This window comes from Molothrus ater, chromosome 9, assembly GCF_012460135.2.
Source record: "Molothrus ater isolate BHLD 08-10-18 breed brown headed cowbird chromosome 9, BPBGC_Mater_1.1, whole genome shotgun sequence".
NCBI classification, from domain to species: domain Eukaryota; kingdom Metazoa; phylum Chordata; class Aves; order Passeriformes; family Icteridae; genus Molothrus; species Molothrus ater.
The window spans coordinates 29,389,051-29,413,062 of NC_050486.2; the positions used below are offsets into that span (position 1 = coordinate 29,389,051).

Consider the following 24,012-nt stretch of genomic DNA (forward strand, 5'->3'; position numbering starts at 1 on the left):
GACCGTTCGGAAGGCGCTGCCGGCCGATGGAAGCCGCCCCGCTCCGTGTCCCCCGCCCGGTCCGGGGGCACGGCGGCCTCCGGGGCGGGGCTGGCGCGGGGGGCCCGGCCCGGCCCCCGCCCGCAGCGCGGCGGCCCCAGACGCCTCCCCCTGCCCGCGGCGCCTCCGCTCGGCCCCGCCGCTCCCGCTCCTCCTCCGCGCCGCAGTTTGCGTCTCTCCGTCTCTCTCCAGCGCCGGGGCCGCGGAGCGCGGGCCCCGCCGAGCGCCGTGAGCGCGGAGCCGGGCGCGGGGCAGCGCCCGCCGCCGTCCCCTGCATGGCGGGCGGCCCCTGAGCGGGGCAGGCGCTGCCCGCGGCCGGCGCTGCCCGCGGCGCTCCCCCAGCATGGCGCGGGGCGGCGGGCGGCTGCAGCCCCGCGCCGCCGCCGCTGCCCCTGCCCGGGGGGACCGGGGGCCGCTCGGCCTCCTGTGCCTGGCGCTGCTGTGCGCGCTGGGCGCCGCCGAGGCGGAGTTCTCCATCCTGGACGAGGCGCAAGTCCTGGCCAGCCAGATGAGGAAACTCGCCACCGAGGAGCTGAGGGTCGTCACCATGCAGGTACGGCCCGGCCCGGCCCGCGCCTCGCCTGGTTTTCCCTCCTTCCTTCCTTCCCTCCCTCCCTCCTCCACACGCTCTTCCCGATTCCTGCCTTGCCCTTTCTCTCTCCATTCCTTTCTTTCTTTCTTCCATCGGTTCTTTTCTTCTTCTCAAACTTTCCCTCCCCCCTGCGCGGGCTGCCCGGCTTCTCTGGCCCCGGTCCCCTCAGCTCCGGCTCTCCCCGGCCCCGCTCCCTCAGCCCCGTTCCCGTCAGCCCCAGCTCCGCTCAGCCCCGGCTCCCCGTCCCCTCAGCCCCGGCTCAGCCCCGTCCCTGTTCCCCTCAGCCTCGGCTCGCCCCGTCCCCGTTTCCCTCAGTCCCGGCTCTCCCCGTCCCCGTTCCCCTCAGCCTCGGCTCGCCCCGTCCCTGTTTCCCTCAGCCCCGGCTCTCCCCAGCCCCGGCTCTCCCCGGCCCCGCTCCCTCATTCCCGGTTCTCTCTGGTCCCGCTTCCCCCGCAGTGCCTCCCGCCCGAAGGCGAGCTCGGCCGTAGCGGCGGGGCACGGGCAGTTTCTTGTTTTATTTGCGATTTACACAATAGGAGCAGCCGAAACCGCCTCCCGCAGCCGCGGAGGGGCCCGAGCCCGGGCTCGGGGCTGAGCCCGCCGTGCCCCGGAGCAGCTCCGGGCGGGGGGCTCGGGGCTGAGCCGGTCCCGGCCGAGCATCCCGCGGGCAGGAGCTGCGGGGCGGTCGGGGAAGCGATGGCTGCCGGCCCCAGAGTGCGGCCGGAGGAGTTTGTTGGGATGCTGCATTCGGGGGAAGGCTGTTCTCCTTGCCGGAGTTGTGTGCTGTTTGCGGGTGCTCTGCTGGAGGCCGGTGGGACTTGCAGGGAGAGCTGGTACCTGCGGTACAGCCGGCGGCTGCCGACCCTCTCTGGAGGGGGGAAAAGTGAAATCGGATCCCGGGCGGCTTTCAGGGGAAGGTATGGTCAGTAGCAAATGCAGTTTTAAAAGCCTCCCAGATTGAAAAGGAGACACTTTCATAGGATCAGCGGGGGTCTCTACCCAAATGGCCTTTTATCTTCTCTAAACTGGCTGCATTCTCTCACCTCTGGACCATCATTGTGCTGGGCGGCCTCCTAGGGCTCGTTTTGTCCGGGCAAACACTGAGCTGTCTCTTGTCCTTGATGCTGAGAAGACGCGGATTTAAATGACTTCACTTAACAAGGTACATTATTGATGTACTGAATTCAAGGAAGTCCTTTTTTTTCCCCTTCTGCCGTGCATACGCATGTGTGTATTTCCCCTCAAAAGATAGAAGCATAATCCTTTGCTTTGGTGGAGTCTCTGTTAATGCAAATTAAGGCAGTATAATTGCATTGCTAAATCCGTTTCTGGCGTTAAAAAAATTATAATACGATCACCTCAACGCGTGTTGTATTTGAAAAAGCAGCTCACAGAAATATACATTGTTACAAGAATTAACCATAGGATGAGCCAGGTTTTCTTTCCAAGAATTGTACCGATGATCCGAGCTCGGGAACAATCTGGATGCCAGTGCACGGAGATGCAAATAATGTTAAAATTCTGTTTACTATTAATTGGAGTAATTTAATGTGGTGGAACTGGTAGTTAAACTGAAACCCTTTTCATACTCAGCTCTATTTTTATATGCTTCGTATTTTGACTGTCTCAACTCTCATCACGCTAATGCCCAGCCTGTCCTTTGCTCCCCCCTGGAACATTGTTACAGCTGTTTAAGATTAAAAACCGGTGGGAACAAACCTCCCCTGATTTTAGAAGCTTTTTTTGCTGACCTCCTACAGTAGAATAAAAAATGTTATGACATGTGTCACTGCTGCCCATGCTTCTCACTTGGTTTTAGGGCTGAAATTTCCAAAGCCTGCTCAGGCAGGGATGGGTGTAGCTGGCACAGAATTCCCCATTATTTCTGCGTGTTCAGGGCTGTTGGTGAGTGGTGGTGAGCACCTGGTGCCAGGTGCCACAGTGGGGATGTTGGGATGATGCAGACAGGTCGTGTTTGCAGAAAAAACAGAAAAGAAAGGTGTGGGACTTTGGCAGGAGAGTGAGAACACTTCCCTGCTTTAAGTGGATACAAATCCAAGGGTGTTGTCCTGGTTTAGAGGGTGGCAGGCCCCAAATCAGGAGTGGTGAGGGGAAGCTGTGGTGGAGGGAGGAAGGGTTGACATCCAGCTGTTAGTTTTATTTGCTTCACAAACCAGAGAGGAGGAAGTGGCAGGATCCAGTGCTTCCCTTGCGTGCTCTCCCCACGCTCTGGTCCTTGCCTGCTGTGGCTCCCACATCTGCACATCCTGCTCACAGGCAGGAGGTGGTGGTGTCACCAGGGGGCTTTGCAGGAAGGGTCTGAGCTGGAGGTGGGCAGGAAGCATCCAATGAGTGCGGGAGCAGGTGGGAATGCTTCAGTAGAGCCAAGGTGAGAGGTTGGTTGGGTGTGTTTTGAGTCTGGGAGAAGAGGAAGGTCTGGACAGAGCCTCCGTAAGTGCAGGAAGGCAGGATGAGATGAGGTGGAGACTCCAGAGCGGACACCAGAGGAGCAGGTGGAAGAGGTAAGAGGAGAAGGATGGAATTTGTGAGCCTTAAATGCCTGTGAGGAGGGGCAGGGAGTAATGGAAGCTGTGGGATAAGAAATAAATCAGATTTCTGCGGGAGCACTGGCGGTGCTGTGAACCAGCTCCTTCTCTGTCCGGTGTCTCCTTCCTGTGGCACCTTCTCCTTGTACCTGTGCTTCATGGCACTGCTCCAGCAGCAGTGAGGGCTGACTGCTCCTCATAAAATCACATCATTTGGCATTGTTGAGAGGAGTGGGGTACAGCTGGAAGAGAGGTTGAAGCTACAGACAGACTGAGGATGAGAGAGGATTCTGGTGGCACACCAGTGTGACCATTGATTTTTGGCACTCACACCACTGCTTTCTATTTCCAGAGCCTTGCATGAGGGCAGTGTCTGACTGTCACCTTGGGGGAGTGCTTTGTTTCCTCGCCCATGCAAGTGCTCTGGTTTCATTTATAAATTTATTCCTTGAATGGTACTGCCTAGAGCAGCTGAGGATCATGTAGTGTAGGTGACAACTCGTGAGTTGCATCATTTGCTGGATGTGTTGAACAGCAGCTTAAGAGTTTCTTATTTAAATTTCCAATTAGAATATACATGTTTGTACCGTGCCAGGGATGCCCTTAGTGAGAACACGTGCTGGGCTCTGCAGCGTGTGTGGGTTCCTGGGTGTCTGCCTCTGTGTTCTTTCTCCACGAGTGGTTAAATATTGAAAGTTCATCAGTTGTCTGATTTTTCTCTGTTGCTCTGATTAATTATTGTTCCCCCTCTGTTTGGCAGTTCTGCCAAACCCCCAGTTAATGATGTTGCTGTGTCTTAATATTCTGTGTCTTCCCTTTCCCGTGCTGGGGTGTGAGTGCTGTGTACATACACATTTTTACAGAGGTTTTTGCCCTGAGCAGCAGAGGTGATCCGTTTATGTTTCTGCCCAAAGTCATTTCCCAAATCAAGCAGAAACATCCTCACCACAATCTCTTCCCTTCCTCTCCCTCCTGCAGGACGGAGGGTGCTGGAGAAGGGTTGTGCTGTACCACAGTCACCTGTGAGTGTTCCTTTGTTTCTGGGCAGCCAGAGCACGTTGGCAGCATCCCTGCCATTCCAGGGAGCACTGCTGGCAGCAGGCTGCATCCTTGGGAGGCAGTGGGCACTCCCAGCTCCGTGTTCTTGTCATTCCTCAGCAAACTCTCAGTGTCCCATGGCATGGCCTGCCAAGGGCTGCAGCTCGGTCGATGACTACTTGTGTGGCAGTCCTGTAATGTATTCTCCTGGGCAGAGCTGGCACTCAGCACTAATTAAAAGTTAAGAGCCTTTTTTTACTAAAATTATAACTGAATTGGTGGTTGTGGCATGACCTGGTCTGCGGGTGGAGTTTCACCATCGCTGTTACCTGGCTTGTCTGATCCCAGCTTCTCTGGCCTGGCTGAAATTACAGGGGTAGGTTGTTGGTTGAAACAACTGAAATTCTTTAGCTGGGAGGTGAAGGCAGGTAAAGAATAAATCAGAACTTTTGTGAGCGGTTGGTTTGGTTTTGGTGAGGTTTAACCCTCTAAATCTGCTCTGGGTGAGGTGAGGAATATTTTTTGGTATTGTGGGTCAAGGTAACGTTTCCATCTCCAAAACAGGGATATAATACTTGCAGCCAGAGTTGAAAGGAGTAAGAAATGCTTTGAAGATGAAAAGCATTAAATGCCTCTATAACTCTCAAAATGCATGTTGATGTTTCCAGCCAGACAGTAACAAAAGTTGTAGGCCCAGAGGGCCTCGGATATTTGTGAAGGCAGCTCTGCCATCTTAATCCTTAGCTCCTACTCTGAGAAGGAAGCACAGCCCTTTCTCATTGTCTGCTACTGATCTTGGGGACTGGAATTAAAAAAATGCATTTTGAATCTGAAAAAAAAAAAACCCCAAAAGAAAGCAGTTTGCTGGTCACTTTTTTCCTGTTTATTTTTAGTATTAATACTGTGCAAACAATAATATATTAATACATCAGGTGATGCAGTGATGTGTAAAATAACAGCTTAGTACAGGCTTCTCCTGGTTGATTGGCAAGCGTATTATTTATTTATTTCTCTCCCTAATAGCTTGTCTGGCCATATGTTTTTCAAGAAGAACAGATTGTGCTCAGACAAGCACAACACGGAGACAGAGACATGTCCAAGGGTTTATATGGGCTGAAAAATCCACATTCTTTGAGGATTTTTGGGTAATGGCAAAGAGTTGGAGTCACCAGAACTGTCCATTTTTTCAGTCCTTTTTAAAATGAGCGTTGACAGAATGCAGCATTATTTATTTTTTCTAATGGGATTCTGGCTATTGGATTTACTACTTAGAAGAGATAAATCCCATTTTGAGCTGTCCTGCAGACCAGTATAAATACCAGAACCGTGGTCCTCCATCTCTGAAATCAGGGGTTTCACACATTTCTCCACTTCTTTTGATGGGTCTTTATAAATAAATCTGTGGTGAGTGTGAGGCACTTGCACAGCAAGTGCTGTAAAACCCCACGTCCTCCAGCTCTGAAACCTGGACCTTGTGCACCCTCAGCACAAAAAAACTGCTGATTTTTTTTTTCCTATTATTTTCATCTTGTGAAGCTGAAATACCAAAAAAAAAAAACAACCCATAAGTAAGGAAGGCTGTTAAGTGTTTGATTGTACCTTTTTGGGTTATTTAGATATTATTTGGCAGTAGTGTGTGCTGTAGCAATTATTACGGAGCAGAAACCAGTGGAGGAAAACCTCATCTGTTTTCCATGATTATGCCTTAGTTTGAGTCCAGCTACAGCAGCTTTATCCGAGCCTCTCTGGCAGCCCAAGTTTTTTTATCCTTTTCCACACATATTCCTTTTTTTTCCTGCCATGAACCATTTCCAAAAGGCAGCGAGAAGGTCCTGGTGGAAGGGCAGACCAAATCTGAATTTTTAATCAGGCTTTGAGCCGCCTCTTCAAAGGGCCGGGGCATCCTCAGCGCTGTGGCATCAGCCGGGGCTGACATTCCACTTCAAACACCGGGAATGCAGCTGGCCCCGCCAGATAAAAGTTGGGCTGTGGAGCAGCAAGGTGGGCTGGCAGATAATGAGCTGTGCCCGAGGATCCCGGGGACAGCAGGAATTCAGATCTCCTGGGAGGTGATTGGGGAGCTCGGCTGTGCCAGGGCTGATAACACGAGGAAGGCGCGCAGGGAAATGCACTCTTGGTTTTTGGAGTGGTTGGTGCCTGAGAAGCTGCTCTGCTGTCATAGCCTAGGCAGGCACTGGGGAGAAAATAGCCTAATTTTTGTTGGAAAAAACGTAGAGAAATTCTCTTCTTTCAGAGAGGCAGGATGTGTTTGAATTGGAAAAAAAAAAAGTTTTCTTGTGCATGTGTTTTCCAGTTTTTCTTTTATATCTATATATTAAAAGGGAGAATTAAGAGTAAACGGATTTTTTTTGTTTGTCGGTTTTTGGGAGGAATTGGCCAAGAAATGCTCAGAGCCTTGTCATTCATTGCTCTCCTGTGTGGAAGTGCCCAGCTCTAAGGAATTGCCCCAAATTTTGTTTATTTCCATATTGTTGGGGTGCTCCATAGCTGGGGCTGGGGTCTGGGGTACCTGAGCTTGGGTCTCTGTGAGCCTGGAAATGGCAACACTTCCTGGATAAGGGTTGGATCATGGCCCAGAAATGATTTATTTTGATGCATCTGAATAGGAAAATACTAATTTTTTTTCTTTCTAATTTTTTTTTCTGTAGATGAATAATATAACTTAATAATTGCAATTTTAGTGACTTACCTGATGCATCAATCTTTGTTTTGTACGTCAAAAATTTTGCTGAGGTTTTGATTAATAGCTCTTGTATTGTAGGTTTCATGCAGAATAAAGTGTAAAAATATGGAGAGCCTGCACTCCTCAATCATCATTTTCCTGTAGCTTGTTGTTGTTCAGTACCATGCAGTGTTAGTGAAATCTGAAAGGATACATATCCTTGTGTTCTCTTTTCCATGGAAAACAGCATAAAAACACTGCTGCTTATGCAATGTCTGTTGTGGAAATTTTCCTTTTCTGATATAAAACATAAGCCAAGTTATTGCTTGAATCTTGTGCTCTGTGTGTTCTTACCCTGTGCAGAAATCTGGATGAAATTATGTGTCTGCTTTAGCAGTGAGAATCTGAGCTGACTTTTGAAACAATCCTGGTGCCACAAATCAGGAGCGCTCATTTCCAATCCCAGGAAAAGTGTTAATGGAGTCACTTTATCAACTGCCTCCATGGAGAGCCTCCCAAGAGATTTTGCAGAAGTATATTTGCACAATTACAAGAATTAGTAAAAGCAAACTGTTCCATCTCCCTTCAGCAGCTTCCCAGTCAGGAGCAGCTGATGAAAACAGCTTTTTGTGGAGCTGTTGGCCTCTGAGCTCAGAGATTTGCACAACTTGGACTGTCTGATATGAACTCCCTTCCACCTTTTGGATAAAAAACTGTGATTTTCCTTTCAGCATGTCTGCAGAACTGTCTAGCCAGTGCTCCCTGTCCAGCTTTGACCTTCTTTTGCACATATCCCTGCGATGCTGTAGGAATTTCTGGCTGTACTTTGGCTTGTCACAGGTGGGAGTGAGGCCAGGGGAAAAGGAACCCTTCAAAATAGACACATCTGGAGGTTGCCATAAAAGTTTCTAGGAGCTGGAACGCCTTAAGCTGAATTTTTGGTGTGTTCACCCAGGTGGGATTGTTTTTGGTGCTGTTTTTGGGGGATTTCACACCAAAGTGCATGTGGAGATAAGTTCAGCTTGGCAGAGGTGATGTGGGGGTACCACAGCAAAGGGCTGAGGGGCTCCCAGTGACCTCCCTGGCCCTGCTTCTCTCCCTTTCAGCAAAGGAAGAATTAGAACCATTTCCCTTTGGGCTGTGTCTCACCTCAGGACTCACATCAGACAAACCCTGGGGAGGTGTTTGCAGGGGTTTTAGGACGAGGGAAGAGAGAGAATTTTGACTCTTATGTTTTAGAAGGTTGATTTATTATTTTATGATATATATTACATTAAAAGAAAATGATATATTCAAACTATACTAAAAGAATAGAAGAAAGGATTTCATTAGAAGGCTAGAAAAGAAAAGAATAGAATGATAAAATTTGGTGACTGCTCACAGCTTCAACAGAAGTAACTATCATTAGTGTCAGGTGGGATTGCTCCGGTGTGGGATGATGGCTCAGCTCCTGATGCTTCCCAAAACAAACCTGGGAACTGGGATTGTGGTCATGGTTAACTTGTACTGCAAGAGAAAAATGAGTGGTGTGAGGCTTTTTGGGCTGCTGAGGTGTTGGATGTGCTGGAAGCCAGGAGAGCTTTTTGGGAATACCCGTCAATGAACAATACCCCACCTTGGGGTGGCTGTGGAATTGTGCATTTTGTGGGGGCAGAAGTAAATTCTCCAAAAAGTAAATTTTGCTTTTGGTGGTTGCCTTTGCAAACCAGCCCAGGGGCAGCTGCTGGTGGGAGGTGGGCACAGAAGGAGATCACATCAGGTTATTTGTATTGCCTTGTTTGTGGTCAGTCAATGAACAGATTGGTTTTCCTCTTTTCTCCAATATTGAGATCATGTGGGATTTCTGACTGTTGATAAAGAACTAATGGGAGAATAGGAAAGAAGCAGCATGTCCCATTGCAAGGAGTGTGAAAGGAGGAGGAAAAGCCACTTCCACTGTGGATCCTAAATTGCAGTTTGTATTTCATTACTGGAAGCTGAAGCTGCAAAAAAATAAAAATTTAAAAGGCCATTTTTTTTCTCTATCCTCTATTTCCAGTTGGCAACAGTCTGGTCAAGCCCTCATGGACAGTGTATTCCAGAGGGGCCAAACCAACATTTTGGAGACAGGATTTTTGTGTGGTATGGAAGGCACAGAAGGATAAGCATAGACATGTTTTTAATTTGAGGTTAATACACTTAGCAGTTTTAACAATGAAAGGATATTTAATTTAAATAAGCCACAGCTGTAGGTAGTTAGACTTCCTTGGGCACATTGTTTGCCCAAGGAATTGTCTGGAATATGAATTTCAGAATTGTCTTTGATTCCTTTTGCCAGTGGCTGGCCAGGACTGCCAGGTGTGCTGTGGGATTTCTTCCCTTGCTCTGTTTTGGTGGAGTTCAGCTGCACACAGCATTTCAGAGGGAAAACTGCACTTTCTGGAGCAGGCAGGAATAAGCACTGAGGATGCTTGTTTGTCACAGTAGGCAGCTGTGGTCAGGCTGCTGGCTTTAAACTGTGCATTTCAGGCTTTGATCTCTGTGATTAAAATTAGAAATTCTTATTCCTGGCTACACAGTCTCCTGTGTCTTCCTTGAAGGAGGTTTTGATTTTAAAAATGGAAGAGAGATGATATTTACATACATTGCAGGAGGAGGATGGAAATTGTGAACTTCTGAGAGGTTTTAGCTTCAGATGAGCTTCACCGAGGTGGAGGTTGCAAACCCAAACCTAGTGGCACTAAGTAGCCAAGCTTCTCATTAGTGCAGTTGGGGAAAACAAGAAATCTTCTCTTTAATTTTTTATTTTTGACTGAAAGGAAGCTATAATTATAAAGGATCCTATTCTGGCTCTTCCTTTTGAATTCTGCTGCTGTTATATTTTACAATCCCTAGACCATTTCAGTAGCTGCTTTGATGGATGTGCTTGATGGTCTTGAAGTTGTTAAATTCAGCTCACTGATGATGCAGCTGTTCTTGGCAGAGAGGAACCTCTGCTGTGCTGAGTTCACCACTGGGAACACAGGATTTTATTCCAGAAGTTGTGTTTGGTTTCTGAAATTTTAAATACTGACATACTGGTGATGCTGTATTTCCATTAGAACTACTGCCTGCAAAGCCAAAATTAAAGCAACCCCAACACAGCCATGATAGGAGATAACTTGTTTAATAGAAATAGAAATGACCAGTTGTTTATTTTTATTTGGTGTGAAATTCAATCTCATTAATTTTAAAATATCGATTCACTGTGATGTCACAGAAATAGAATTTTGCCTCCCCCTTCATTATTTATGTATTTATTCAGCAAGTGGTTGGCTGAAAGTCTAGAAATACATTTTTTTAAAAAAAGTATATTCTGGTAATTGCAACCTCAGACTTTGAAATGCTGCTTTTTCCTACCTTTCCAAGAATAGAACCTCAGCCTCCAAAAATAAATGCAACCCAACATCCATCACCATGGTGTTCAGTGCTTGGAATGGTGGATTTCTCCTGGAGGAGCAAAGGTGCAGCAGCTGTTTTGGGAAGGGAAGATGTGGGGTGGGGATGAAATGAATGCAGAGTTGCTCTGGGAGGGCTCCTTGGAAACCTCAGACCTGCCTGGGGTGTGTGTTGTCTGGTGGCTTCAGAGCCTGAAAAGTCAGGGTGAAGAGGAGGAAAAACAAGCAGGGAAAGGGATAACAGTGATTCAAATATTTACTGAGGGAAGGTGTTCATTTGGAATTCTTTGGAATGTTCTTGATGTACAGTGCGGGTGCACACTGTGTAGGTCAGGCTCATTCCAGGCTCTTCCCTGGTTTTATTGACCCTCATCTTCCTGCAACTTTGGTACAGAAACTGCCCTTTCATTCCAGGCTCTTCCCTGGTTTTATTGACCCTCATCTTCCTCCAACTGTGACACAAAAACTGTCCCTTCTTGTCCAGGGCCTTGCATCCCAAACTGTGGCTCCTTGGTGAGCACAGGGGCTTCTGTGGAGTTTGTGCATCAAACTGCACTGCAGGGCCAGGAGCAGCAGGGCTGGGTTTCTGCTGCCCTCCCCTGTCACTCCCCATTCCCTGGCCTCTGCTTTGCTTGTTTGCTGCCATTTCTGCCATTCCTGTTTGCCATTCCCTGTCCCCTGCTTCCCAGTGCCACTTCCCTGCCCGTGGCACTTGGCCTCACTCTGCACAGCTGAGGTGGCCTGGTGGCAGCTCTGGTGTGGCAGGGACCTCTCCAACAATGTTCTTTTTGTATACATTATTTTATATATATATATGTGTATGTGTATATATATATATATATATGTGTGTGTGTATATATGTGTATATATATATATGTGTGTTATATATATGTGTGTATATATATATGTATATTTATATATATGTATATGTGTATATATATGTATATGTGTATATATATGTATATGTGTGTATATGTGTATATATATGTATATGTGTATATATATGTATATGTATGTATATATGTATATATATGTATATGTATATATATGTGTATATATATGTATATAATGTTTCTATATATTATCCGTATATAAATTATTATTTGTATATATATTATGTATATAAATGATATATAAAATTTTAATATATTATTCATATATACATTATTTGTATATACATTATTGTGTATATAAGCGATGAATAGAATTTCTATATATCATTTGTATATACATTATTGTATTATATACATTATGTATATAAATTATATATAATTTTAATATATTTGTATATACGTTATTTGTATATACATTATTTTGTATATAAATGATATAAATAATGTTAACATATTATTTGTATATACATTATTACACTTATTCTGTATTATATACATTTTTATATGCATTATTATCATTATTCCAATAGGGATTAAATAACAGGATGCCACCAGATCCCCTGGAATTTTGTGCTTGGTGGAAGATACCTGTGAGGGGTTTTTGATGTGGGCGTGGAGGGATAGAAGGAGGGATGGCTGGAAGCTGAGAGAGAGCAGGTTTAGCTGGGGTATTTGGAGAGATTTGTTCCTTGTGAGGCCCTGGCACAGGTGCCCAGAGCAGCTGGGGCTGCCCCTGGATCCCTGGCAGTGCCCAAGGCCAGGCTGGACACCCTGGGCAGGGGAGGGTGTCCCTGCCATGGCAGGGTGCGATGGGATGGGATGGGATTGAAGGCCCTTCCAAGCCAAACCATTCTGGTTCCTGTGTTCCTGCAGGGATGGGCATGGATGGAGCACACACCTGATGTTGGTGTGTGTGACAAACCCCAGCAGTTCTGCCACCGCCGGCTCTTCCTCCTCGTCCCATGAGGAGCTGCACTGGAGTTCGGCTGCTGCTGCCCCTGGGAGAGGACATTTAATTTTAATCCTGAAAAGAGATTCACAGCCTGTTTGGGACTCTTTTTGGGATCCTGGCTCGGAAGTGAAGTTAGAGCCAGTGTCAGCATCGGGCCCTGAGTCTAAAAATATATTTAAAATATGGAAACCTTGCCATAGCAAGGCTGTGGTTTGCACTGGCCAGAATGCAAAGCTGGCCCACAGGCACACCCATGCCAGGGAGGATTCTCAACTTCTGCCTTTGCTTTGATGATGTAGAAAGAAAAAAAGAGAAATTCTTTTTTAATTACTTTTTTAGAAACATTTTTTTCCTTTGGGTGGACAGAAGATAACATCCTCTGTCAGGGATCTGTACCTGTCTTAGTTATTTCAGAATCTCAGGAGAGGCTGAGCCCCTGTGGGAAAAGGAAAGGGAGGCAAAAGATGGAGAAAGAGGATGAAGTGGCTGTGCACTGCTTTGGTGTGGGTAGGAGCAGGGGTGGCAGCTCACCAGTTCATCCTGATCCATCCTGATCCATGGTGTAACAGCAAGATCTGATCTATTATTTCTATTATTTATTTATTTATTAACTTTCTGTTACCAGCCTGCCAGAGCAGCGATTCCAGTGTCCTCAGAGCATCGTGTTTGGTGCAGGGGCACTGTCAGGGCTTGAATCCTCTTTTCCATGCTTTCCTGGGCAGTGTGAGGTGCCTGAGTGTCACCAAACAAAGAAATGAAAGCCTTAAAACATACAAAATCCATGTTCAGCTGGGCTACCAGGCCTTGAGTGTTACTCAGAGGGGCTGTGCAGCATTCCCACCTCCTCATTTCAAATCCCAGTTTTCCAGTGACAGACTTAAAAATCTCATTGTGCAGCTGAGTTAGTGACTGAGCCCTCACTTTATAATCACTTTATAAAGCGCATGCACATTAGCAGGACGTGTTTAATGGCCACACGGCCCAGATGAAAGGGCCCTTTGTGGCAGGAGCCTTTTGTGCCTTCCTGGATCCCTCAGCAATTCCTGCCGAGCTTCCCAAGTCTGCCTGACACGGCGGGGCCGAGGGAAAGCCCTTGTGGCTTTCAGCTTGAGTGGAGAATAATGGGGAGCAGGATGGCAGGGGGGGAGGGCTGGGGGCTCTGCGGTTCCTCCTGCCCCAGCTGGGGCTGTGCATTCCCAATGACCTTCCCGGGCTGTGTCCCCACACCTGGGGACACTGGGACACCTTTTGTCGCTCCCTTTATTTCTCAGGTTTGTCTCTAATGGCCACGTACCACAACAGCGTTTGATTTATTTAAAATTTTTGTTATTTATTATTTTTGTCAACTGAGATTTGATGTTGTCTTTCATCTTCTGTTTAATCTCTCAGCTAGGTTTTGTTTCCTGTCTGTGGGTCTTAGAAAAGCTTTTTCTAACCTTACCTTTCATACTCAAAAAATAAGGCTGCAAGGTCATGGATGCGTGCAGCTTGGCCTGGCAATAATCTTCATTAGAACAAGAATTTAGTGGATATATATTTAACTTTCCATTAACAAAAAGAGGGAAACTTCAGCAAAAAAATTCCTGGATTGTCTGATAAAGAAAAAGATCCTGATTGTCTATTGTTGCTAATTCACGTGGTGCTTTGTGGGGTCACAAGCAGAGAGAGTTTCAGCTCCTGCAAAAACTTTGGGAAATCTATTCCAGTTTGGAAATTGCTGAGTAAAGGTGAAGTGAGAGAAGATTATTAAAAAAAAAACCCCAAATGGTGGAGATGGGGGAACATACACAAGAAAAAATGCAGGTATTTAATTAAGTTAGAAATTAGCTAGATGTGATTGGAGTGGGGTTTCTAGTTTGGTCGGATCCCAGAACTGTTAAGGCTGGAAAAGCCCTCCAAGACTGTGGAGTCCAAGCTGTGCCCGATCCCCACTTTGTCCCCAGCCCAGGGCACTGAGTGCCACCTCCAGGAATGGGGACTCCAGACCTCCCTGGGCAGCCCCTGCCGAGGCTGAGCGCCCTTTCCATGGAGAAATTCCTGCTGGTGTCCACTGTGATCAGTCAAATCTCCCTGGGCAGCCCCTGCCGAGGCTGAGCACCCTTTCCATGGAGAAATTCCTGCTGGTGTCCACTGTGATCAGTCAAATCTCCCTGGGCAGCCCCTGCCGAGGCTGAGCACCCTTTCCATGGAGAAATTCCTGCTGGTGTCCACTGTGATCAGTCAAATCTCCCTGGGCAGCCCCTGCCGAGGCCGAGCACCCTTTCCATGGAGAAATTCCTGCTGGTGTCCACCCTGAGCCATCCCTGGTGGGAAGGTTGGCGTGCAAGAGCTGTTTGTGTGTGTTCCCAAGGAAACATCCTGGTGAGGAAGATCCAGGAGCTGCTTGGGCAGCTCCAGGCAGGTGTGTGGGGATGGATACCACAGTGAACCTCCCCGTGCTCCTTCCCTTGGGCTGCCTGTCTCCGTCTCATCCACGCGTTTGCTGTTGGTTTTCCATGCTGGAGATTCCACGGTGTGGAGAGAGCCAAAGTTGTTCTGTCTGCCTTGAGCTGAGCGTCTGCAGCTCCTGCAAGGGCAGAGCTGTTGGTTGTGGGGTGGCTGAGGGTGGAACCCAGGGCTGGGCTGCACCCAGGTGCCCTCACAGGGGCTGGAAGGGAATTCAGCTGGGAAATGCTGCCAGGGGAACAGGAACGGGGTGAAAAGCAGAGGGCTGGGCTCTGTTTCTGTGGGGCTTGGAAGCACTTCTGTCTCAGGATCAGCCAAGACGTTCTGCATTGGTGTTGTTGAGCCGAGGGAGAATTTCAGCTGAATTATTGGAAGAAATTTTTGGAGATGAAGCACTCAGGGCCTTTCTGCCAAGTGAACTTGGGGTGTTTTCTGTATAACCAAGTGAGGACCTTCCTAGGTGTGCTCTAAATGGATATTCCTCAATCTCCTCTCACCAAAGATCACTCACAGAAGTCAGATCCAGGATTCCTCTCTAAGAGGAATTTATTCATATTTCCCTATTTCCCCTCGCTTAACTCCGTGTTTAAGAAATCCATTATCTGGGAAGTGTGCAAATATATGGTATTCTTTTCTCTCCCTCTTTTTTTCATCAAAATAGAAGAAAATCTGGCAATGGATTGAGGTTTTCTTCTTTTTTTTTTTTTTTTTAATTTTAATTACATCTGTTTATGACTTATCTTAAGGCCAGAAAGCTCCCTGGTTCATGAACTTTCTCTTTTTTTTCTGTTTTAGTTTTCAGCACTGTCCTTAGCTCATTAGCTAGAATCTCCTATATAATTATCTGTAATTTTCTATCCCACTTGCTCAGTGAAATACTTAGAGAAACAAACATTCTGTGGTAGAACTGCGAGCTGGGCTTTTAATTTTAAATTCTTCATTAATTTCACTGCATATTTGCTGCAAGTTTTGTGTTCTGCACGTGATCTTCAGTTTTTTGAGTGTTGAACACTGAATTGAAATCAGCTTCTGCTTTGTCAGATGAAGATTTCTCATGAAAAATAAGATAATTTTCCTTTTCACACAGCTACTGCTTTGCAAGCTGGGATAACAAACACTAATTTTTTTTTTTTTAATCAGTAAAAAACCCTTCTATTATTGTTATTGCTATTTTATTTTTGGTGACTGAAAAACTGCAACAGGAAATGACCCCAGCCACAGTTTCCATGACACCCTCTCACTTGAATCCAGTTTTCAAGCAGATGAAAGGCCCAAGCAGCCTTTTGATAGTGAGCAGCTAATTGGGTGCCTGATAGAGGCAGGTTTTTCTCTGGGAAAAAAATAAAGGAGCCAAGAAGTGGAACAGCTGTGTTTTGGTACACGTGTGTAATCCCAGATAAAACTCTCCAAGGATAAGGAAATCCAGTAATACCCCACAGAAAGGAAAATTAAGAATCTTTGAAAACCAAATGTGGCTTTTTTGGGGGGAGCTCATATTTAAAATAAAAATCTGCTGGAACGAATGTGGTAATAAATTATGGAGTTGTAAAATCTGAGCAGAGCTTCTTGTTCTGTGAGATGTGGTGCTGGGATTTGTTTTTGTCTGGGCAAGGAAATGGCAATTTGGTCTTTTTTGTCCTGGTTTTCCTTTGCTCAGTACATTTCTACCCCCAAAAACGAGAGGTTGGAGGCTGTTTCCAGCTCTTCTGCTCTCAGATGAGCTGCAGGTCATGGGCTCCTCACATCTCACCATGGCTGTGGCTCCTCCTCTGCCACTGTGTGCTGAAAATGTCCCTGTGGAGAAGAAGGTAGAAATGTCCACATCTTTTTGGGGAGAAACTGAAATCTGAGCAGCCTCTTCTGGTGGCTGTTAACATCTGTGTAACCTCTGGGGTGAGCAACAATTGTCCATGGCGTGGCAAAGAGGAGAAACAGTTAAAACAGAGGGAATAAAATCACAGATTATTCTGAGTTGGGAAGGATCATCAAGCTCAACTCTGAAATGAGTGGCTCATGCAGGGATCAAACCTTGCTGTAGCATGAGGACTCTTTTTTTCGGTAAATGGTTTGAATCTCAGGGCTGGTTTGGATTGGAGGGATAAATCCTGATTCAGGAATTCCCTGAAGCTGAGTTGTGGAAGGAGCTGGGACTGCTGAGGGGGCAGTTTCTGGCTCAGGTGGTGGTGGTTGCTCCTGCTGCAGCACCTGGGGGTGTCACAGAGCTGTGCCTGGTGGGTTTTGGTCACTTTGTGTGGGTTCCCTTGGTTTTCCCAGGAAGTTCTGAATTCCTGGGCGGGAAAGTTGTAGGGAACAGTCTGAGATGGGGACCTCGTGTGCTCTCCATGTCCCTGTTGGTCCTGGAAATATTTCAGGACCAGTTCAATGTTCCAGTGCTATTTCTAAGCGTTATTCTCTTGAAGTTGTGTTGTTCTCTTGAAGTTTCCATGCAGAGCATTTCACCTTCTTGCTTCAAACGAAGGGAAATGATGAGGGTTTTCTCTCCTGAGTAATGGAGCAGCCTGCTCTGGTGGAAGCTGTCCCTGCCCATGGCATGGGGGGGAACTGGATGAGCTTCAAGGTCTCTTCCACCCCAAGCCAGTCTGGGATTCCACAAATATCAAAGAAAGCTTTTTTTTTGTTAATTCAAGGGTGTACAATTAATGTAAAATGAATCTTCAGCACAGGTGGAACAACAGCTGATTAATAGGGGGGGGTTGTGTTAAATGCAGCTTTGGGTTTTTTTAAATCAATATCTCTGTTTTCATTAGGTTTTGTCAGCAGTTGAATATTAACTTTTAATTATAGATTAATTATAACTGTGCAGGTTGGGTGTTGTTGTTTTGTGTGGGTTTGTTTTGGTTTTGTCTTCCAGGGCAGTTTTAGTGCCTGATCTGGATATGCCAAACTCTAAAAACAAAACTAATTTTGCAACTTGTTAACTTACAATGGCATTGACACTGTAGAAACCACTTGTCTCATTGTATCCCCTCTCTCCACAAGGAACGCATCAAAATTAATTCAGGAACCTTCTTTCCCCCAGTTTCTTCTACACTTTATGCATTTTTAGCTTCATTGTGGGAGTCTCTTGCTCTTTTTTTGATTATTTAAATGAGAGGATCCAATCACTTTTATGGAAATAGTAGCTTGTGGTTAATAATGGTGAACATTGGATGCAAATACATTTTAAAAAATCCAATTAACATAAGCAATTAATGATTGCTGTGTTTGTCAATCAGAGTGCACTCCTAAACTGTCCTGAAGTCCAGTAATTCTCATTTATTGATCCCTGACTCGGTGTTTGGGAGGACTGGGTTGGCATCCCACGTGTTTTCGGCTGAGGCAGGGCTCACCTGCAGGAGCTGTGAGCGTGAGGAGCAGAGCAGACCCAAACACACCATGGGACCTCTCTGTGTGGGTAATTGATGTCTGCACAGACAATGCCCACACTGGGAACGTTTTGTGGATCAGAGTGGGAGCACGGGGGGATGAGGGGCTGCAGAGCCAGGAAACGTGGAAAAGACGCTGGGAACTGGTGGCAGTGGCTCCTTGGGATTTGGTGACATTGTTGCAGTGGCCACATTGTCCTTTTTACTTTAAATTTTGCCTAAGTTCTTACCCCTTATGCATGCTAAGATACAGGCAGCTGCTTCCTATTGCCACTTCATTCATCTGCAAGTGAGAAACAGGAGCACATCCCCTAATTTATAACCCTAATTTAATGTGTTATGACACACTGCAGAAAGGATTTGCCTTGCATGGCTCTGGGAATTTTCATAATTTACTTTTTCTTCATAAGAAATTCAATATTCTTTCCATTCATTCCGACTCCGGAATTCTCACCCTTCATTTTCATCCTCTGTGTCTGAGGATGGACATCACTTTTCGGAATGTTTTGAACTTTTTTATCTCCTGATGCTTTTGATTTTGTAGCCTTGTGTTTGTGTCTTTGCTAGGAGTGAAAAGCCAGGATGAAAGTCCAGCTGGGGAGGTGAGACAGGAGTTTTGAGCTGTTCCACTGTCTGTCAGTTCCCAATGCAAAAACTGCGTTGTGAAAACACACATGGAGTCTGGAAGTTAAAATACAGATTCCATGCTGAGACAGAGACCTAGATTAATTCCTGGGTGTTAGCAATTTATTAAAGTTAAAATTTATTCATTAATTTGTGAAGATAAATTATCACTCTCAGCATAATGAAAATTTTTCAGCTCATTAAGTATTTTTTTTCCCCCCCTCCACTTCCTGACAGTCAAATCCTGCTACCAGTGCAGGAGTGACTGTGAGACAACAGGAATATTCATTCCCTGAGTAGCATTAATCCACTTCCATTCTCCATTCAAAGCAGTGTTAATGCCTTTATTTCTCCTTGGAGCCTGAACTCGCTAATCCCGATCCCAAAGTGGATTATGGTGTCGTTCCTGCGTGTTCAGACAGATGTGCAACACACAGATAATTGCACAGAAAGGCAACAGAAAGGGAATTTCTTTAGTTGCTGAGCTGGAGGTGGTCTCTATCCAGCCTTAAATCCTTAATTCAATTTCAGGTTTGCCACTCAGTCCTGTTGGCCTCGTGCTCAGAACGAGTTCTAATTGGAAAACTGCTTGGACTGATCCATATTTTATGTGCATTGAAGCATCCTCAAGAATTAAATATGAATGGATGTTAGGAAATGTTGAAATATTATGAAACATCTAATTTCCAGTGCAAATATCTGCCTAGGGATTCTTGATTATCTTTCATGAAGATGACACTACCCATGATCAGCACAAGTGCTTCTCAAATAAGAGAATTCATAGAAGGAAATCACAGCAGAGATTTGTTTGGAGTAAACGAGCAGCCTTTTCTCCAGAGATTCCAAAATATTTTATTTAGACAAAGTTAAACATGACTGGAGGTTAAAAAAGAGGTCAAATCATTCTCTCCTATTTTGAAAGAGAAATTGGTTTGCGTTCATTTACCAGGAGCAGCGCATTTGCTTCGTAGTTAGTAAACGTTTTGTGAAAAAGCAGCTTGTGATAATATTTATAGAGGGAATGAAAAATAATAATTGCCTCTGTCACTGCTTGAATTTTAACAATGTGTGTGCACTTGAGGCCTTTTTGATCTTTTTAATAGGTACAACCCAACTGGCAATGACATCACATCAGGAAAGGAATTAATGCTGCCACTGTCAACTTCCTGGCTTGCTTTTTTTCTGAAAAGCTGCTTCCCTGCAGTTCAAATCCCTTTTCTCCAGTAGAAATCTGCTCCCACATTCTGTTGGCTGCCCTGTCCTCGTGATGTTGTGCTCTGTTGGCCAGGAATTCCAAGACTCTGTGCATGGGCAGGGTCCCAGGACTGTGCTTACAGGTTTGTGGCAAGATCTGCTGTGATTTAGGTTGCAGAACATGAATCTGATATCAATTTGAGATATTAATTCCATCCTCCACAGCTGGGATTGTGCAGTTCTCAGCCCAGTCTCTTCCTGGATGTGTTTGCACTGGGGAGGTGAAAACAACTCGGAGCAGAGGAAAAAACAACGTTCCAAAAGAGCCCGGGCTGTTTCTAAACATCCTGAAAGCTGTCTTCTTTTTCCTCTTTGCTCTGCAGCTTTTTTGCATTGTGATTTTTGTGCTTTCTCTCCCATGTTTTCCTCTATCTTTGATCAGTAACACTGACCTCATCAAAAGCCCCAAATGGGCAGCTCTTCCCAGCAGAGCTGAAGCTGCATGTGTAGTGCATTTCTCCCTTGAAAACCTGAGGGTACCCACTGGGACATCTGGGATAACCCAGCAGAACTCTCCTCCTGCAGTGACTGCAAGGATGTGTGGCTGGAATGTGTGGGAATCCGGAGGCAAAGAGCATCCCTGGCATTGAAATAACTGCAAAAAAACAACTCCCCTGGCTAAGGAGGAGATGCTTAGTGGAAACTGAAACAATCCTGCATAGGAACTGAGGGGTTATGTTTGCATAGGTGAGATGCCTTTAGGGAGATGTTTTGGGGGGCAGTTCTTACAAATTTCAGCTGCTGATTTGAGGCTAGTTTCAGGCACAGGAATCATTCAGGGCTGTTAATCAGAGCTCCTCAGAAGAGCACACTGTGATGTTTAAATTGGACTTGAGTGTAGCTTCTTGCTGCTTCCTTTTGAAAGGTAAATATATTCCTTATCATTTCAGCACTGCTCATTTTTAGAGGCTGGGATCATTATCTTTATTTAGGAGAAATCATGTTTCAAAAACCCCTCTCCATCCCTGCTGTGGTGGGACCATCCCATCCCCTGGGACCCAGAGCCAGGACCCCGGAGCCCCCAGCCTTGGTTTGTTTGGAAAACAGCGAGGGGGCAGGAATAAAATCAAATCCCTGCTTTGCACAGCATCTGATGGTTTTCTGCTCCCAAGGGCTGGATGTAGAAATTCCTGTGGGATGGCTGAGAAAGCACCGGGGCGAGTTCTGCTCCTCTCCTTCATCCTCGCCTTCCCTCATTAAATCTGGAGCTTTCTCTCCTTTTTCTGGGTTGGAATCCACACTGTGCTTGATTAACACTGGAGGTTTTGTTTGAGTTTTGGTTGTTGGTTGTTTTTTTTTGGTTTTTTTTTACTCGCCCCTCTTTCATGTAAATGATGTCTTGCTATTTTGCTTGCTTTTTCCCTTTTTTAATTAGAAGAATAAATGCTTGCATTCATGCACAAATTGCTTTGAAGTGCTGTAAGAATTCAATTCATGAGCTTCCTCCAGTCTCAACCTTTAATTTTTTTTTTGCACACTGATAACATCTAATGGCTGTGCTCTTTCCAGGAGATTACATTTGTTTTCTGAGGGCTGCTCTGCCTCCTCCTGTGTCCCGAGATAATGAGTTCAACAGAGGGAGAAGTTCAGCAGCAGCTCCCAGCGAGCATTCCCAAGGTTTTGGTACTGGGAATTTTTATTTGTGCTGGGCCACAGCTCCCTAAAAAAAAGAGGGAGGGAACAGTCCCAGGGACTGTGGGGACCTCTGGGTGCTGTGGGACAGCTCAGCTCCTTGGGAAAGTGCTTGAGCACTTCCTTCCAGGGATTACCCTCTTTGCTTTATTTACCCAGGAATCATTTGCTATTTTGCACCTGCCTGTTGTTTTTTGGGCTGCAGGATGCAGTTTGTCAGTGCTGTCATTGTGTGTAGGGTGTTGGTGGTGATGCCTTGGGATTTTGGCTTTTCTGTTTTTCTGTATTTGTGATCCTGCAGTTCTTTAGTGCACAGCTCTAAACTCCATGTTCAGTGTGAGCTGCTGCTGTCCCATTTTGGGCAGACTCAGCTATTCCCCTCCAGGCCTGGCAATCAGGGACTCCTCACTGCCTCAGGGCCCTGAGAGATGGAAACAAAAATGAGTTGGGGCAGCAAACTTGGGGTAAATTAATTCATTACCTGAAGCTGTAATTGGGAAATTAACCCCCAATATGCACATGGACCAAACTTATAAAAATTTGAAAACCTGTGACCCATGGTCCATTTTGGATGCAGCCCCAGGGGGGTTTTGTCTGCCCAAGATGTACCTGAAGGCCCCGAGAAATGTAAACAAAAGGGATTTGAGGGGTGCAGACTTGGGGTGAATTATTTCATTACCTGAAGCTGTAATTGGCAGATTAACCCCCAGTATGCACATGGACCAAACTTATAAAAGTGTGAAAACCTCTGACCCATGGTCCATTTTGGGTGCAGCCCCTGAGGGGCTTTGTCTGCCCAAAACGGTACCTGAGTTTTCCAAGGAAACAAATTTATAAGAATTGTGCTCTCCTTTGCTCCTTTTCCATCTTGTGCCTACTCCTTGTCTCCCCTCTGAGGCCTGAAATGATCCCATGGGATTTCACCTCCCAAAGCTGATATGTAAATGTTAACTGAGATGCTTTTGGCCACCAAATTAAGATCAAACTTGAAGGCCCCTCAATAAATCTGACCACTCTTTATTCCCTTACTTTTGTCTGGCCTGTGTTTTTAGGTAGCCCCAAAAAGGCATCGGTGGTTCCAGGTGGAATTCTGGCTCACGGAATGCCAAGCTGTCAGATCCATCAGTGTGCTCAATGTCTGAGTTCATTCCTGCCCTGTTCTGGGAGCAGAGGGGAACAGAGCCCATTTCCAGTGCTGGTGGATGAGTGATTCCCTTTTCATTAGCACTGAAGTGTGGCAAAACGGTGTTTCCTGGAGCCCACAGAGCCTCCCAGGGGATTTCAGATCCTGAGGTCAGATCAGTGCAGCTCAAGTGGCCTCTCCTCTGCTTCTGGAGGTGTTTGGTGACTGACTCCCCCTTTTAAATGTGGGGTCACAGCCCTGGGCTGGCCTCGTGTGCCCAGGGAGCTGCAGAGCAGCTGAGGTGGCACCAGACCTGCTGGGGCCCTGCTTGGCCAGGACACCTCTCCTGGTGTGTCTGGAGTCACTTTGGAATGGGATTTTTTGTTTGAAAATAACTTGACACCCATGGAGTGATTGATAGAATTAATGCAAAGTGCTTTATCACCTTGAGTTATTTTTTAAAGTTCTTTTAAATTTCAAGTGAGAGATTCAACCTGAGAATTTGAAATTGCACAGATTTGCACCCCCCCCCCCCCCGTTTCTGCTCAGGAAGGGAAGGGTGGGGATTATATCAAATATAAGTAATATACAAATATTATATAAAAATGATGCAGATGAGGTATTTAAGCAGGTGACCCTAAAACTTCTGTACCTATTAATACAACTAATGCTGTAAATGAAGGCAACCTTGCAGTTTTTATTGCAGACACTGACTCAGTTATCACAGGGAGATAATTATGTCCTGCCAGTCTTTTTCAGGTTACTACTACTATTATTTATCTCTTGACAGAAGTGTGGATGTTCTAGTGCAAGAACCTGCACGTGGGCTGCAGTTTGTGTTAAAACTTTAAACGTGGCTGTCTCTCCAAGTGCAGGCACTGGGAGACAGCTCCTGTTCCAGAGAGGTTGTAGGGAAGGCTTTTGGGACATTTATCCTGTGGATGCTGATGGTTTCCTGCTGAGAGATCCTGAAAAATTATACTCTTGGACATTTAAAGCAAACATTTCTGTAATTAGGTTGCCATCAGCCCATTCATTTCATGCACAGAAGTTCAGCCCTGTGATTTATGATCTTTAAATCCCTGGATTTAAGGTTGTCTGCTTGGGTATTGTTTTTTTAAAGTTCCTGTGCTGCAGCATTTCTCCAAGCAAAATCCTTAATTACGCAAAACTGATGAGGGAACAATCACCTCTCTTGGTGTGTCTGTCCCTTTGTGCTTTGGGATTTTTTCCTGACTTTTCTGTAAAATTGCAGAATCCTGCCTGGAATGTTGCATCAATTGATCCGTGTTTTTTCTGCAGACTTGCTGTACGTGAAATTCATGAGCAAATTGGACAAGCACAGTAATTACACTTAAAGTGGTATCAGACCCCTCTGGCTCTAGGATT

The 24,012-nt window shown here is 45.9% G+C and overlaps 1 protein-coding gene across 1 annotated transcript in view; it reads left to right on the forward strand.

The window, feature by feature from the left end:
- The first annotated feature begins 356 nt into the window (after window positions 1-356).
- CACHD1 (cache domain containing 1) overlaps window positions 357-24,012 on the forward strand; it is a 92,228-nt gene continuing 68,572 nt past the window's right edge. The window contains 1 exon segment of the mRNA XM_036387673.2: window positions 357-592. Coding sequence (XP_036243566.1) covers window positions 383-592 — 210 coding nt within the window. The 5' untranslated portion in view covers window positions 357-382.